Genomic DNA, 13,991 nt, shown 5'->3' on the forward strand with positions numbered 1-13,991 from the left:
TTTAAGAACTGGGAGCTGGGGCTGGGTGGGGCAGCTTTTGTGAGGGGGGGCTAGGAGAGTGGGTGGGGGAGCAGGCAGGGTATGGGGCCTGCCAGGGGTCCCCCCATGGTGCCCTCCCCACTCCTCCAGCACCCCACCCCCCGCTACTTACCGGCATGTAGTCTGGGTCCAGTTCCCTGCAGCAGTGAGTGGGGACTGCCCAAATCTCTGAAGCTCTCCAAATCTTTGCCAAATCAATTCAGAGAACTTTGGATCAATTCAGAACTTTTTATTGGACTCCCAATTTGATTTGGATTTGGAGATTTGACCACTGATTTAAGCCAAATCTCCTCCAAATCGAATCAACACCCAAAGATTTCACAGCCCTAGTAATCAGTAACTTAGTACCTTGCCTGATCAATGTAAGGTTCAAGAGATACTAGTTAATTAGGATTATGTAACAGTTGTAGGAGAGCTACTTAACTCTCAGTGTAGAAAACAAATGCTTCAATGCCAGTGTCAATCACACAAGGTGGCTGAATGAGCCCTAAAGTCTTGTTTCTAAGAAGCTATTCTTAGGAATAGACCTTTACCCAAGGGCTGAAGAGGGGAAAACTCCATTTATATTCTATTTTGTGCAAACTTTAACTCTACCGGCATGAAATAACTTAAAGCTCAGGTTAAATATTGTCATCTGTCAAAAACAATATGCTTTTATTACAAAAGAAGAAAAAAAATCTAGAGCTTCTTAAAATAAATAAAAAAACCCCTTCCAGTCTGCAGTTAATAAAAGCTAATATATTACTCACAGTTTTATAGTTGCAACCTCTAGCATTTCTGACACTTCTTAGTAATCACTTGAATTGGAGGAGATATTTATTTGAATTTAGTTTCTTGGGTTTCATTTCTGTCTTTTGTTGTTTTAACTGTCCACAAAAACTTTCCTAATAAAAAAACTATTAAAATAAGTAAGAGATAGATGGTCAGCAAACTGTTTCTTCACTCAGATGCTCCTCAGAGAAAGATTATTTTCCTGTCTAAAATATATTAGGTCATCTTGAAATATGAGTGCTTTTTCTTTGCAACCATCTTCCCAAAAGGCTTTTCTGAGCCTATTTTCTACTATTCAGAGAGTACAACATTGCTGTTCTTAAGGTGATTTTCAGTTACTCAGATTTATCTTTAAAGGTAGGCTAGGTTGGCCAGATCTACAGCTGGTCTAAATGAGAATAGCTCCATCGATGTCATTGATCTGTACTAGCAGAGGAGTGCACTGTTTTCTTACCTGTTTTTTGATTAAATGTATAATAGTCAGGGTACTTCATGTTATAATATAGATTGCAGTTTTAGTCACCGATCTTTTTCACCACACTAATTTAACAGCTTCTGCTTATGTTTTTACTTCTCAGCCCTTACATTCACTTCTGCTATGCATGGCAAGGGGGACAAAAATATGAAATACAGATGATAAAAGGAGGAAAACAAAAGAAGAAAGTTAAAAAAATGACACTGTCCCTTTTTAGCCTAGTGGAATGGAAAAGTGACCATGAATATTTTTTTGGATGACATCTTCAACTCCCTGTATGAAATATTTTGCATGTAATAAAATATAATTAGCTGGCATAATGATTTTAAGAGTCTCATTGTAACATGTATATTAGGATAATGTTTCAGGGTCCAATCCTCAAATGAATGGAACTCCTCGTGTGAAAAAGGGCCACGTACTGGTCCCTTAATTTATAGGCCCTTTAGGACCTAAGAACTTTGTGAGAGGAATTACGTGGGTCGGAGACCTCTGATGGCTGTTATGCCTACAAGAAACAATGAGAGTTTCTCTATGATATCAGTGGGCACATCTGCATGTGCAATTATTGTGCCTGAATTTTCTTCGCAGAAAATTCAGGGGCATTAAATTGTGCCCCCGCACGCATCTGAACATATGTCCATCAGGAACAAAAAAGAGCTGGCAAAGGGAACAGTTCACTCCAAGACTGCTTCTGCCCTGCTTGCCCCCCTTCAGCATCCAAGGGGAGCTCCACACTCCTCTGGGTACCAGCCTGGGACTGGCAGGGGGCACGAGGGCACGTCCCAATCTCCATAGGATGAGGAAGAGCTATCCCAGCAGCTATGACTGCTGTGTCTCAGCCAGTCCTGACCCAATATCCATGTGGCTGGGATGCAACAGTTCTGGCTGCCAGGACAGTTCTCCTGGCCGTGTGGGGAATGGGATGCATCCTGATCTTCGTGTGGCAGAGAGACAGCTTCCCCTGCAGGTGGCACAGCTCCCCCTCAACCCCTGGCATCAGGATTTAGCCAGGCAGCAGTAGGCCCCTTGCTGCCTAGGCTGACCAGCACCAAATTGCTCCTGGTCAGTATCTACATGTGCGCTACTCCGTAGTAGCTAATGTGCTGTTAATCTAGTACAGGAGTGGGCAAAATGTGGCCCACGGGCCAGATGTGGCCCACCAGGCCATCCTATCTGGCCTGTAGGGGCCCTAAAAAATTTAGAAAAATAATATTTTTCTGCCCCTGACTGCCTGACATGAGGCCCTTGATGGCTTGCCAAAACTCATTAAGCAGCCTTCCATCCAAAATCATTGCCCGGTACCCTGATCTAGTACCTGTATTTCCTGGTACTAGCAAACAATCCCACTAGCCTAATTTACTGTGCAGTAAGTCCTATGCACATGTAGATGGTGATGCTTTATTGTACATTAGATTAATTTAATACACAGTATATAAAGCATCTCATGTAGATGTGCCTACTGACATGTAAAATGAAGGTCTGGTTCTAGCTGAGTTTGGATAACAGTCTTTACAGTACAGGTCAAAAAGAAAAACACTTTACTGATTTAAATACCATTCTCTAAATTCAGACTAATGAGTTATCTCTCTGTAATCTTCAGATATGCTTATGCTTAACACAATCTGAAGATTTATCATATCTCAGTATCTGAATGCAAGTTACTAGGTCTTAGTATGATTAGAAATGTCTGCTTTTTACTGAAATTGCCCATGTCGGTATTCTATCATCCTTTTGATGTGAAATATTTAAGAGGATGTTGTACTTTAATTCCAAATAACAGATATTAAAGGAGGTTTGGAAGAGAGGTATTCAGGCAGTTGGAAGGGAGACAAGACCTATTAACATGGTATAAATTAGGTATTCATTATTATTACTTATGATTTGTCTTGAAGTGCTCTATAGGACTTACCCACAGCACACATACAAGAAGGATGGTCAAGTAGTGAGGGTGTTAGTTTAGAACTTGGGCTCAGTTCTTTGCCTGGCCAGAAATAATCGGCATGACTTGGGGTTAAGTCCATAAAATGATTTAAGCACCAAATACCTGCCTAACTCCCAAACTGCAATGCTCACAGTGCTGCATCTGCTGCCATATAAAATTCCTAAGTTACTTAATTTTTACTAACAAAGATTTCTAGGTGTCAAAGGCCTGCTTCTGGGCATGCCCAAATTTCCTCAGTCTTCATAATGTCAAGCAGCTATTTTATTAACTCATAGCTAAGCCCCGTGAAGATTCATAAATCAACACTTTTTCTGTGTATGTTGCATGCAGGTCATAATCTGATGATGTTCTCTGGAGGAAGCTTTTTATCCAAAAGCTCAATGGATAAAGAGCTGGAGAGCTGCTTTGAATTCCCATCTCTAGCCAACTTGATTCAAAGTCTGCTCCTTCCTCCGAAGAGAGTGCCCGGACTACCATGCAATAGGCAGTACTGGGGTGTGACCACATGCAATTTTCAAACCTTCCTGGTGAAGTTGGTCAACTTTATATGGAATTAGTAAATATTCTATGGACCAAAAATAAAGAGCACAAGTGTTTGGCCTAGCCTAGATGGCTCAAACGCTTACCTAGATATGGGGAGACTCAGTTCCTGATCTGTTTAAATATCTGATCTAATGAAAATTTAAAATAAACTATTTAAGCGGTCTTGGGAGCAGGGACTGGAATCCAAGTCTACCCCTTCATAGAGTGTCAAGCACTCTCTTGCTCACTCTTTCTCATCCAATGAATATTTAATTTATGCAAAATGCAATAGCTTCAGACAGGAGAGACTGATGGGTACGGGCTTCCACATCCATCTCATCAGAGTCTATTGCCTGGTGGTAGGGATGTCGTTTAAGAAGAGGGCAGGAAATATGCATCTGAATCCCTTCAGTAAAGGAGAGCCACAAGTCCTGATCATCCACTTCCTAGCACTTCCGGTGTGTGAAAGACACTTCCTCTTCCTCTGGCCCCTACTAGTTTTTTAAAAGACTTAGAGAGCATTTACCCATGCTATACCACACTGAATGCATGGTGCACAATTATTTTTAGCAGCTACTTTGCCATAGCGGTGTGGTATAACACGGGAGCATGTTGCTATGGAGCAGTAGCTGCTGGCCACATGTAGATGCCCGCAGATGCTATGTCACTGCACCACATTGCTATGACAACATAGCGTCATGTATAGACACGTCCTTAGGCACCAAAATCAGTGTGGGTTCCTGACTATAATCCACCATAATGCAAATCATAACGAGTACCAGATAGCTCAGAACAAGTGCCTAAGAGCCAGGGGGAGGGGAATTTAAGACACAGTTCTCTGTTGCACATGCAGTGACTACAAAATGGATGGCCCAGTAGCAAAGATACCAGCCTAGAACCCAGGAGACTCTGATCTCATTCCCAGATCTGTCACTGACGTTCTGTGCGACCGTGAGTGACTCTTCCTTCCTCTATGGCACTAATGATAAGTGTGCTCCTTGTGGGTTCTCCCAGATTACCGGTAATCTGTGATTCTCTAGCACCTTCTCTATCAACTTTATGCTATGGTGACAATGAGCTTGGAATAAATGGAGAACTATAACAATACTCGTAATTAACTGACCGAAGTCAATGCAGCTAACTGGAATGTTCAAGGACTAAATGTATGAGTGGGATTTGCAGTATGAACCCTAAAATAAGCAATAATTTGCATGATGTGCCTTCTATAAAATAAGGGCCCAGTTCTGTGGCCTTTCTTCATATGAGAAGTCCCTTTTATTTGAGGATTGGACCCTGAAACATTATCCCACCATTCTCTGTATTATTAGCTACATCAACAATGTGCCTGGTTCACTTTGACAGTATTTGGTACAATATATCAAGACCATACTGCCTTTGAACAGTCAACTCTTTCCTTTACTTTTCTCCTTTCGTTTTTTTTAAAGCTTTTAGTTTAGAGGTTATTCCCTGTGCACATATGCAACAAGAGCAGAAAAGATGTATGCTACAAAAAGGATAAAGTATATCAAGGAAAATGAATGCAGGCAGGTAAAAGCCTATGAAAGGTTTTAAAGCAGATGCACATGTAAAAGATTAAATGAGGCCAGTGGAAGATAATCAAGACCAACAGTGAAAATTTGAAGCAGAATTATGCATTGGTTGAAAGAGAAATTCTTAATCCATGAGGATTGTCTCTATTTGGAGTTCAAGATTCCTTTTTCCTAAGATGAGACACTTTTATTGATATGCCCTGGAAGCAACCCAAACAAGAGAAAAAAACTGTATCGCAGAATATACTACCATCTTATTTTTATTAACTATTTTGTATACTGCAAATAAATCACCCCTAAAAATACTTCACTAGAAAATATTAGTGGTTCATCACATTTTGGAAAAGATGACAAACATTAATTATACATTGCAAATTTTAAGCTTACTAAATTTAGATAGGCATGCTTATTTCTGTTCAATGCAGATCTTCTCTGAAAACTGACTTTTTAAAACCGGCATTGCAGGGTTTCATGTTAGTTGTTGCTGAATCATTCCATATCAAATGCTCTTAGTTTATAATTAATTATTCCCTAATGTAATCCTGATACTCAGCCTGGCATACAAATTAATTTAGGATATTTTCTTTCTGCACATTGGCCATAAAAACAGATTTCACAGGCTAGTTCTTCCCTTAGTGACTGCCACTTGTGCAGCTCCCTTAACTTTGACAAAAACTGACTGGAGCTTAGTAAATAATTCTGTAGATCACTACTTACGAACTTCTTCTGGGTTTCCATTCAGGTGTAAGGGAAGAGCAGAGTGGATTTACCTTCAAGTACCTCTCTGTGACCTCAAGTTTGAGAACATATCTTTTAGAGCAGTGGTTCTTAACCCATGGGTCATGACCCAAAAATGGGTCACAAGAATATATGAAAGGGTGGCGAACAAACTTTAAAAATGGATTCTCTTTTAAAGGAGTCAAACGTGGGGAAACTATGGCTTTTCCCTTGCAGGCTGGCAGAGATCCAGCCTGCAAGGGACTGCTCGGGGACCCCCATACCCCACAGAACCCCCCTGCTCCATACACCCACCCCCTGCCCCACACTTTGTGGGGCTGGGGGACAGAGAGTCAGGAGTGAAGGGCACTGGGTCAAGACTGGCCAAATGGGTGTTGCTACAAAAAAGGTTGAGAACCACTGTCTTCAAACAAAGATCTGAAACCTATAGCATAGGCTGGGGGGAATCAGCAGCACAATCCAGCTAGAGCAGCAGAGGGCCCTAGCACCTGCCTTTCTCCATCTAGGCCCTACTCAGCATCTGCTACTTGGCAAGGTTGCAAACCTGGATTGCAAGCAGCAACCCATGGTAGCTAGAGATTTTCAGCTAGATGATGCAGGAGAAGGAAGCAATCTTAGTCTACTTCTGAGTTATGCTGATGCCCCATGAGCATGCAAGGAACAATTCTTTTTGTTAAGTGGGTCACTTTTTCCATAGGTTTTTTCTGACTTAAACCATGCTTTAAGGTAATTATGTTAAGCCACTATCCTCCTCAAATTAGAAGGGTGGTAGTTATAACCTGTTCTTTGTCTCACTACAGCCTGGTGGAATGAGCAGAGTTAAACAAACGTGGAGGCACTAAGAAACATTTTATGCATACCATCATTTCCCCCTTCTAATTACAGTATGTAAGAAAATAATTTTGACACTATACAGGTCACTATTCTGAAATTATTTTGCATGCATTACAAAGAAGTCTAGAGCATTCAGTAAAAGCCTATTTTAGAGTTACAGGAAGGCAGGTTATTGAATTCAAGTGTTTTCATCATTTTCCTGATCTCTGTCTCTGTCCCTCTCCCAAATTGCTGTTTTTCCTAGTACCTTTTTCTTTAGCCAAAGCTGCAATTTTAAAATTCAGGGCTGAGTAGTCTGTAAGGATAGCTTCTCACATAGTAGCCTCTCTAGGGACAGAATGCCTATGGAAAGCAAGTGGATCTGTGGTCTGACTCAAATTTAATGTTGCTGGCTCTTTATTTGTCAAGGTCCACATCCATGACCTAGTACTAGGTTCAAATAATTGCCATTTATTTAGACCCTATTGGCTGAAAGACTTCTAGATGAAAGAAACATAAATATTGAAGAAAAGTTCAATGAATTAATTTTCATAGTAAACTGATAATTATATTCCTTAACCCTTCAGAAATAAAAAAACCCCATTTACCAGCAGAAATGCTACCAAATTAAATATAAAAGCAGGCCACAAAGGACATGTCTACATGTGCAATTAATTTTAATGAATAAACTCCAGTACACATGCGCCAGAGTTCATTGCTCCCAGGCACACTGTTTGAACATATGCCCACGACTAAAGCATATTGAGCCAAGTTGCAGCAGTCCTGGCTGGAAGGGAGCCTGCGGGGGTAAGCTTGCCAGCCTGGGGCCACTCCAACCAGGCTCAATGTGCTGTGGAGGAGCTGGCTGGGGCATGAGGGTGCTCCAGTGTGGAGCTGGCTGGCAGGCCACCCCCACACTGAAGCACCCTCATGCCCCAGCAAGCCCCATCAGGGTCCACATGTGCACCATTACACTCTAAATAACCCTGCCATAGGATAGTATTTGTGTTGACAAGTATTATCCTACTGTAGCGTTTATTAGTTTACTGCACCATAGTACGTGCTCATGTTTTGATGCTAAGACTTTACTGCAGAGTGAATTAGACAACTGCAGTAAACATCTCATGTAGACGTGCCCAAAGTGTCTCACTATCTCACCTAAAAGTAAAATATTGTTACCTAAGGTAATTACATAGCTTCTTATACTCCCACCTTCCATAATAAATTGTGGGTGTGTCTACATGTGATGCTACGCTGCCATAGCAATGCACTACGGTGATATAGCATCAGCAAGCACAAACTGCGATGCTGCAGCTACGTTAGTATAGCAACGCACTCCATAGTGTGTTGCTATGGTGACGTAGCAGCTAAAAATAGCCATGTGCTGCCGGCATGGTGCAGTATGGGCTGCTACTGCTCCGTCATTTAGTACTTCCAAAAGTACCTCCAAAAAGAAGCACTAAATGATGGCACAGTAACAACAGCACCATGGGGGCATATTTAGACATGTCCACCTAGACTTACAGTTTCATTCTTCAAGATCTGAAAGCAAACTATAGCTTGCTATTTGCGGGGGGAAATAAAACATACCAATTTTATATTCCAAATCATTGGAATCTCCTAGCAAGAATATTAAATACTTAAAAAACAACTAACAAGTTAGGAAGAAAAGAGAGAGGAAGACTTTATAATAAAATAGTAACAACTTTCTACTTCTTTCTTGCCACTCAACAACACTAGGGAGAACATTATAAACATAAAATTAAGAGTATTCAGTATTACAATCACTGGTCAGAAGAGAGGAAAGGGAAGAGAGAGAAAACAACAAAAGTCTAATATCTATATGGTGCCTTGGTGCCTTACCTCCAAAATATCTATCAGGACATTCTCTTCTGGCTGTTTAGTGCTCCTGACATTCTCTAGTAAAATAGAGTAGTACACACCCTGTGGATCAGACTGGTATAAGTTATAGGTGTCTATCTGGTACCATTCCTGAACAGCCACAAACACTTGGTTCTCATCAGTACTGATAATCTGTAAGTCCTGTAGAAAAAAAAAAGATATGAAATGACGCACAGTTTCATCAAGAGTATAAGTGACAAATTAGTCATGAATGGCAAGTGTCAAATTAAATTTATGTGATACCTAATTGCAATCTCTCTCAGCCTAGGTATTAAGGAACTACCTGCTACTCTAGATTTCTGATAATGGGGTATCAAACCTTTCGACTCTAAGTCACCCTTGACAATGCAGACCAGATAAGTAGAGATCAAACTTGCTAATGTCTGAAAGCTGTGCTTAGTTTCTTAGAGTAAAATGGGTGGTAGAGCATGGGGAGGGGAATTATTCAAGTCCCAGCTGAGAGCTATCAACTTCCCAAAACTGTTGTCACCACTGTCATTTGAAAGAGAAAGGCCAAAGACTGAACAGGCAAAAATGTGAATTAGTCTCCCAGAATTTAAATTAGAGCATAAGAAACCCCTCTATAATCAAACCAACCATGGAGGACAGAAATGCAGTCCAAAATGAGCCAGAGTAGGTGTGTCTACATGTGGGCAATTAATACACATTAGCCCAATTTAAGGCGCATTAAGGGCACGCATCTACATGTGTGCGCCCTTAATACACCTTAAAAATGGTGATTTTTGGCAAATCCAGCCTAACTGATATACCTGCATAAAGCAAGTACCATATTTAGGTGCGATTAGGTAAGCACATTAACACACATGTAGATGCATCAATGCACATTTACACAGGACCTTCAGCACTACGTCTGCCGAGATACTAGAGGGCTGGTCAGAGCTGAGCCCCAGAGATCCTGGCTGGTCACCTTTCCTGCTCCAGGGCTGGGCTGCTTTCTGGCAGCCCCTAGCTCCAGGCTATAAAAGCCTCCAGCCATTTTGTGCCTTGGGACACACACACCAGGAGCTTGGACAAGCCTATTGGTGTGCTCAGGAGTCCACCAGGCCCTATGTGCCACCCTCAACAGGACCCTGGCAGCTTATGCCTGTCCTGTCCCCTAGCTAGAGCTGCTCCTTGGCCACAGGTGAGTGTTGCAAATGGTTACAGGTTGCTGCGTCTCTTGCCCAGCCCTGAGATTTCTCCTAGGTCTGCTGGCCCTGCTCTCTATGGCAGCAAGGCCAGCACCTGCTTCCTGCTCCTGCCCACCCCCAGCTCTAACTCTTTGCAGGTACTGTGGTGAAGTGCCTCTGCTATGTGTCTCCCCATCCCTGGCCATGCCCCTGTCCTGGGTGCTGCTGGCAATCCTCCAGGGCCAGCAATGCAGGGACAGCTGCACAAGGGCCCAGGTAGCCAGCATGGGGAGCATGTCCAGCACATCATCCCTGTTGAGGCCTGGCCCCACCCACATGCCCATACCTCATAGCACTCTAGGGAGGGGCCAACGTTCAGAGGCAGTTTGCACAGGGAGGATGCTCGAATGCCAATATTTTTTAGCCCATTTCAACTGGGGTGCTTGCATGAAGCTACTCCCAGATGGTACAGCAATGCTGCGTGAAGGCCAAGGTCTTGTGGGCACAGTGAGTGGCCATGACCAAGTTCAATCATCAGCCCAGTCATGCTGATAAGACTATGCCCTTCATGCAGGAACTGACCCACATTTTGGCAACGTGGGAGACAGGCCACACCCTGCAAGTGTCACCCACAGGGGCAGCCTGTCCTTGCCTGTATCCTGTCCTGATACCTCCAGTGACATGTCACTGGAAGAAGTGAACTCGGATGTTTATTGCCATGCATTGCCCACCTCCCTGGCTGCTGCATCCATTGGCAGCTCGGGGAGCCCTGCCCAGCAGCTGCCTTGCCCTCAGCTCAGTCCCACACCACACCATAAGGAGCAGCCAGCCAGCTCCTGCCTGGTGGAAGTCCTGGCTGGATGCCAGCCTGCTGCTCACCGCAGGCCATGGACACAGCTGGACACCATTGCTGATAGAGAGCCCCAGCCAAGCCCCCATCATCGCCAGCCCCGGACACATGGTAAGTCCTGCACTGGGGGAGGGCCCTCCCAGTCCCTGGCCCTGCCCCTACAACCTTCCTGGCTTTGTCACACTCTCCTGGCCCCAGGTTCCCACCCCCACAGCACACAGAGAGGCAGGACAGTTCAAAACTTTATTGAGCAGCCTGTGTCCCCACAGCTGTACAGGCACAGGACTATCATATCGAGGAAGGCATTAATGCTGGCAGCAATGTCCTCCTTGGAAGCAGGGGTGAGGGAAGTGTAGTGCTATGACAGGTAGTCCTCCAGGTGGTGGTAGAGGTTGTCCCCCATGCCATCATAACTCAGGGTCCTGAACCAGAAATGCAGGTTTGCCTGGGGTGCCAGCAGGGTCATCAGCAGCAGGGCACAGTGCTTCAGGTAGCCCTCTGCCTGCACAAACAGCCCATAATGCACTGCCTGGGGCATACCAGGGGCATGCTTGGGGCATAGCAGCAGCGGGAGGGTACGGCTAGTCCCAGGGCACCTCCCCAGAGAGGCCCCCTGTAGGGAAGGTGGGGGCAAGGCCAGCCTCTCACCACAGTTGTCCAGGAGACCCATGTACCCCAAAGCCCTAGGCAGCAGTGCACCAGAGTTACTGGCCACCAGGGAGAGGGAGTGGAAAGTGCGGTCTGGTGCTGCCAGCAGCCTGGCCTGAACTGCCCTGTGAAGGGAGCAGGAGAGGAAGACTTCAGCTGGGCAGTGAGGGTCCCTGCTGCAGAGCATCTTATCCGTGCAATGTTGCAAACTTGCACAAAGCCTTCTGTCTCTTGCCTCTTAGGGGTCAACTTCTGTATGCAGGGGAGAGACTACAGGGCCCTGAGGGACTGCTGTAGCAGGGTTACTGCCACCAGCTGCTGGAGCTGCTTAGATGTGCTGTCTGCACCAGTGGTGCACCAGGGACTAGATCCAACTGCTCCAGAGGCTGGTCGAAGCAGTTGAGAAATGGGTAGTGCATGAGCAGGGATAGCAGCAGGTGTGGCAGGTGCAGGAGATGTCCTGGTGGGATGAGAACATCACTCAGGAGACCGCCTGAGAGGAGGCACAGGGCCAGCCATAGCAGGTGCACTGAGCCCAGCTGGAGGCCCAGGAGCAGTGCCGTGTGGAGCTGCTCCAGCAGCAGCTGGCCAGGCAGGACCCTGGGCCTTTCCTGCTGCTCCACAGCAGGCACCTGCCCCTTGCCCTCAGGACCTCCTGGCATTTGCACAGCTGTGGCAGGAGCAGAGTAGGCACATGCTACCTGTGTCTGTGCCACACTGTGCTCTGACACAGAAAGTGTCAAGGTGTGCTTTCAAGATGGCTGCTGGGTGCTGGCAGCTGAATCTGACTTCAACATGGCTTGCAAGTACTGGCAGTGGTGTCTGGAGGCTTGAGCGCCCCCCAGTGGCCACCGGGTTTCATGGCAGGGCTGCACTGACCTGGGACTAAATGTAGTCCCAATTCCACCATGTGTAGACACCTGCCAAAAAACACTTAATGTATATTAGCTTAATGTGCATTAAATTTAAGCCTGCTTAAATTCACATGTAGATGCACCCAGTAAAAGGAACAAATTCTTTGGGATGGGGTCAATGTCCTTCCATTAGTTTACAAAGCACTTGTTACAGAAGGATCAGATCCTGCCTGGGCCCTCTGACTATTATTCTAATATGTGTACACACATATACACCCATATATAGATTTATTTTATTGTCATATACACAACGACATGAGATTCAATGTCCCAAATTCATTATTCCAATATTTTGTGTTTGCAACGCCATCCTTCCTGGATTTCCTGCTTGCTGTTTTCAATTTTTCATGCAAAATGAAGGCTAGTTCACCAGGAGAAAATAACTCAGCAAGCAAATATTCAATTGGAAGAAGAAACCAGGAAGTAGCAACACTGAAATAGACAGTGATAACAGAATGAAAATTGAACCCAAGTTTAAAATAGGATATAGCAGCAAAAAATGGTGACTGTCATTTTGGGCTCCTTGGAAAGGGACATCAGGCCAGGGGATAAAAAGTGTATTATCTCTCCTTATACAACTTTGTTGTGAACCACTGCATTCAGTTCTGGTGTTGTTATTATTGGAAAGGTACTGACAAACTAGAAGGTCAAAAAAGACCTCACAAAAATGATTAGGTAGCAGGAGGGAACATAAAAGGAAATATGTTAAAAAAAAACCTAAACAAAAACAAACATTCTTCCTTACACTTCCACTTCTTTACATAGAATTAGCTTGATTAGGCATGGCAGAAGAGGAGACAAGGCTGAATATCTTACACTGCATGACCAGTATCACTTTGTAAGGTATCTTTTGATATGCCTGCAAGATTAAGATAACACGATATTAACCTACAAGAAAAGCTAGACGAAAAGCATTTTTGTAGTTAAAAGGTGGTTATTGAAATGCTTCACTGAATCAAATTCACTACTCTAAATTATTTTTAAAATCTCTGCCATCTTATAATGCAAATTAACCTGTGAGAAAGTCTTCTATTTTGTATACATTTTCTTATTAACTTGTGATTTCAGTGCCATTCCCCAAAACCTAGCAGGAAAAATTATGTACTGAAGTAAAAGTAGATTTTGCTTAGCATCCTATTAATGTATCTTTCTGCCGCATGGTTCAAAAATCGCTCAAAGCAAAGGCATTTGATAGAACACTGCTCCATTTAGGGTGCATACAAATGGCTGCACCCTGTCTACAATCACCTGCCTTAAAGTAAGCCACATGATCATAGACCAAAAGTAGCATGTACAGATGTTTGCCAGTGCCAGGAGCTACAAGAGAAACCTGAAGTAAATAACTCAGGGTGGAAAAGGATTGGGTAGGATCAGGAGAGGAAGCTGCTGGTGGGTCTGGGGAGAGGCACTTGGAAGGATCGTGGGGGCTGGTGGGTCCGCAGGCAGTGGGGGATTGTCCGTCTGGGAATGGGGGGAAGTGACTAAACATATTTCAGTCAGGGTCTGAGGTAGGAAGAGCACTGCCCTGAGATTAGGGTGAATGGTTGGGCTTTCCCAGCTCCAAACCCATGCAGATATTCATAGGTGACTGGTAAAGGGTGCATGGCCTCCCCCTCGACGGGGCTAGTGCCTCCCCTCCCCCCGCCGACAGTTGACACTGATGCTGTCAGTCAGGCTGGTTCCCCCACTGCCATCAG

At 44.3% G+C, this 13,991-nt stretch overlaps 1 protein-coding gene across 6 annotated transcripts in view; it reads right to left on the bottom strand.

Annotated features, from left to right (window-relative positions):
• Window positions 1-13,991, bottom strand: part of SORCS2 (sortilin related VPS10 domain containing receptor 2) — a 983,379-nt gene that overhangs the window by 137,262 nt on the left and 832,126 nt on the right. For all 6 annotated transcript variants that reach the window (XM_090035537.1, XM_090035536.1, XM_090035535.1 and 3 more), the window contains exon 9: window positions 8,714-8,893. In XM_090035537.1, the coding sequence (XP_089891663.1) occupies window positions 8,714-8,893 (180 nt within the window). The remainder of the gene's footprint in view (window positions 1-8,713; window positions 8,894-13,991) is intronic.

This window comes from Crocodylus siamensis, chromosome 2 (assembly GCF_052110815.1).
Source record: "Crocodylus siamensis isolate JL-2025a chromosome 2, ASM5211081v1, whole genome shotgun sequence".
Lineage (NCBI taxonomy): Eukaryota > Metazoa > Chordata > Crocodylia > Crocodylidae > Crocodylus > Crocodylus siamensis.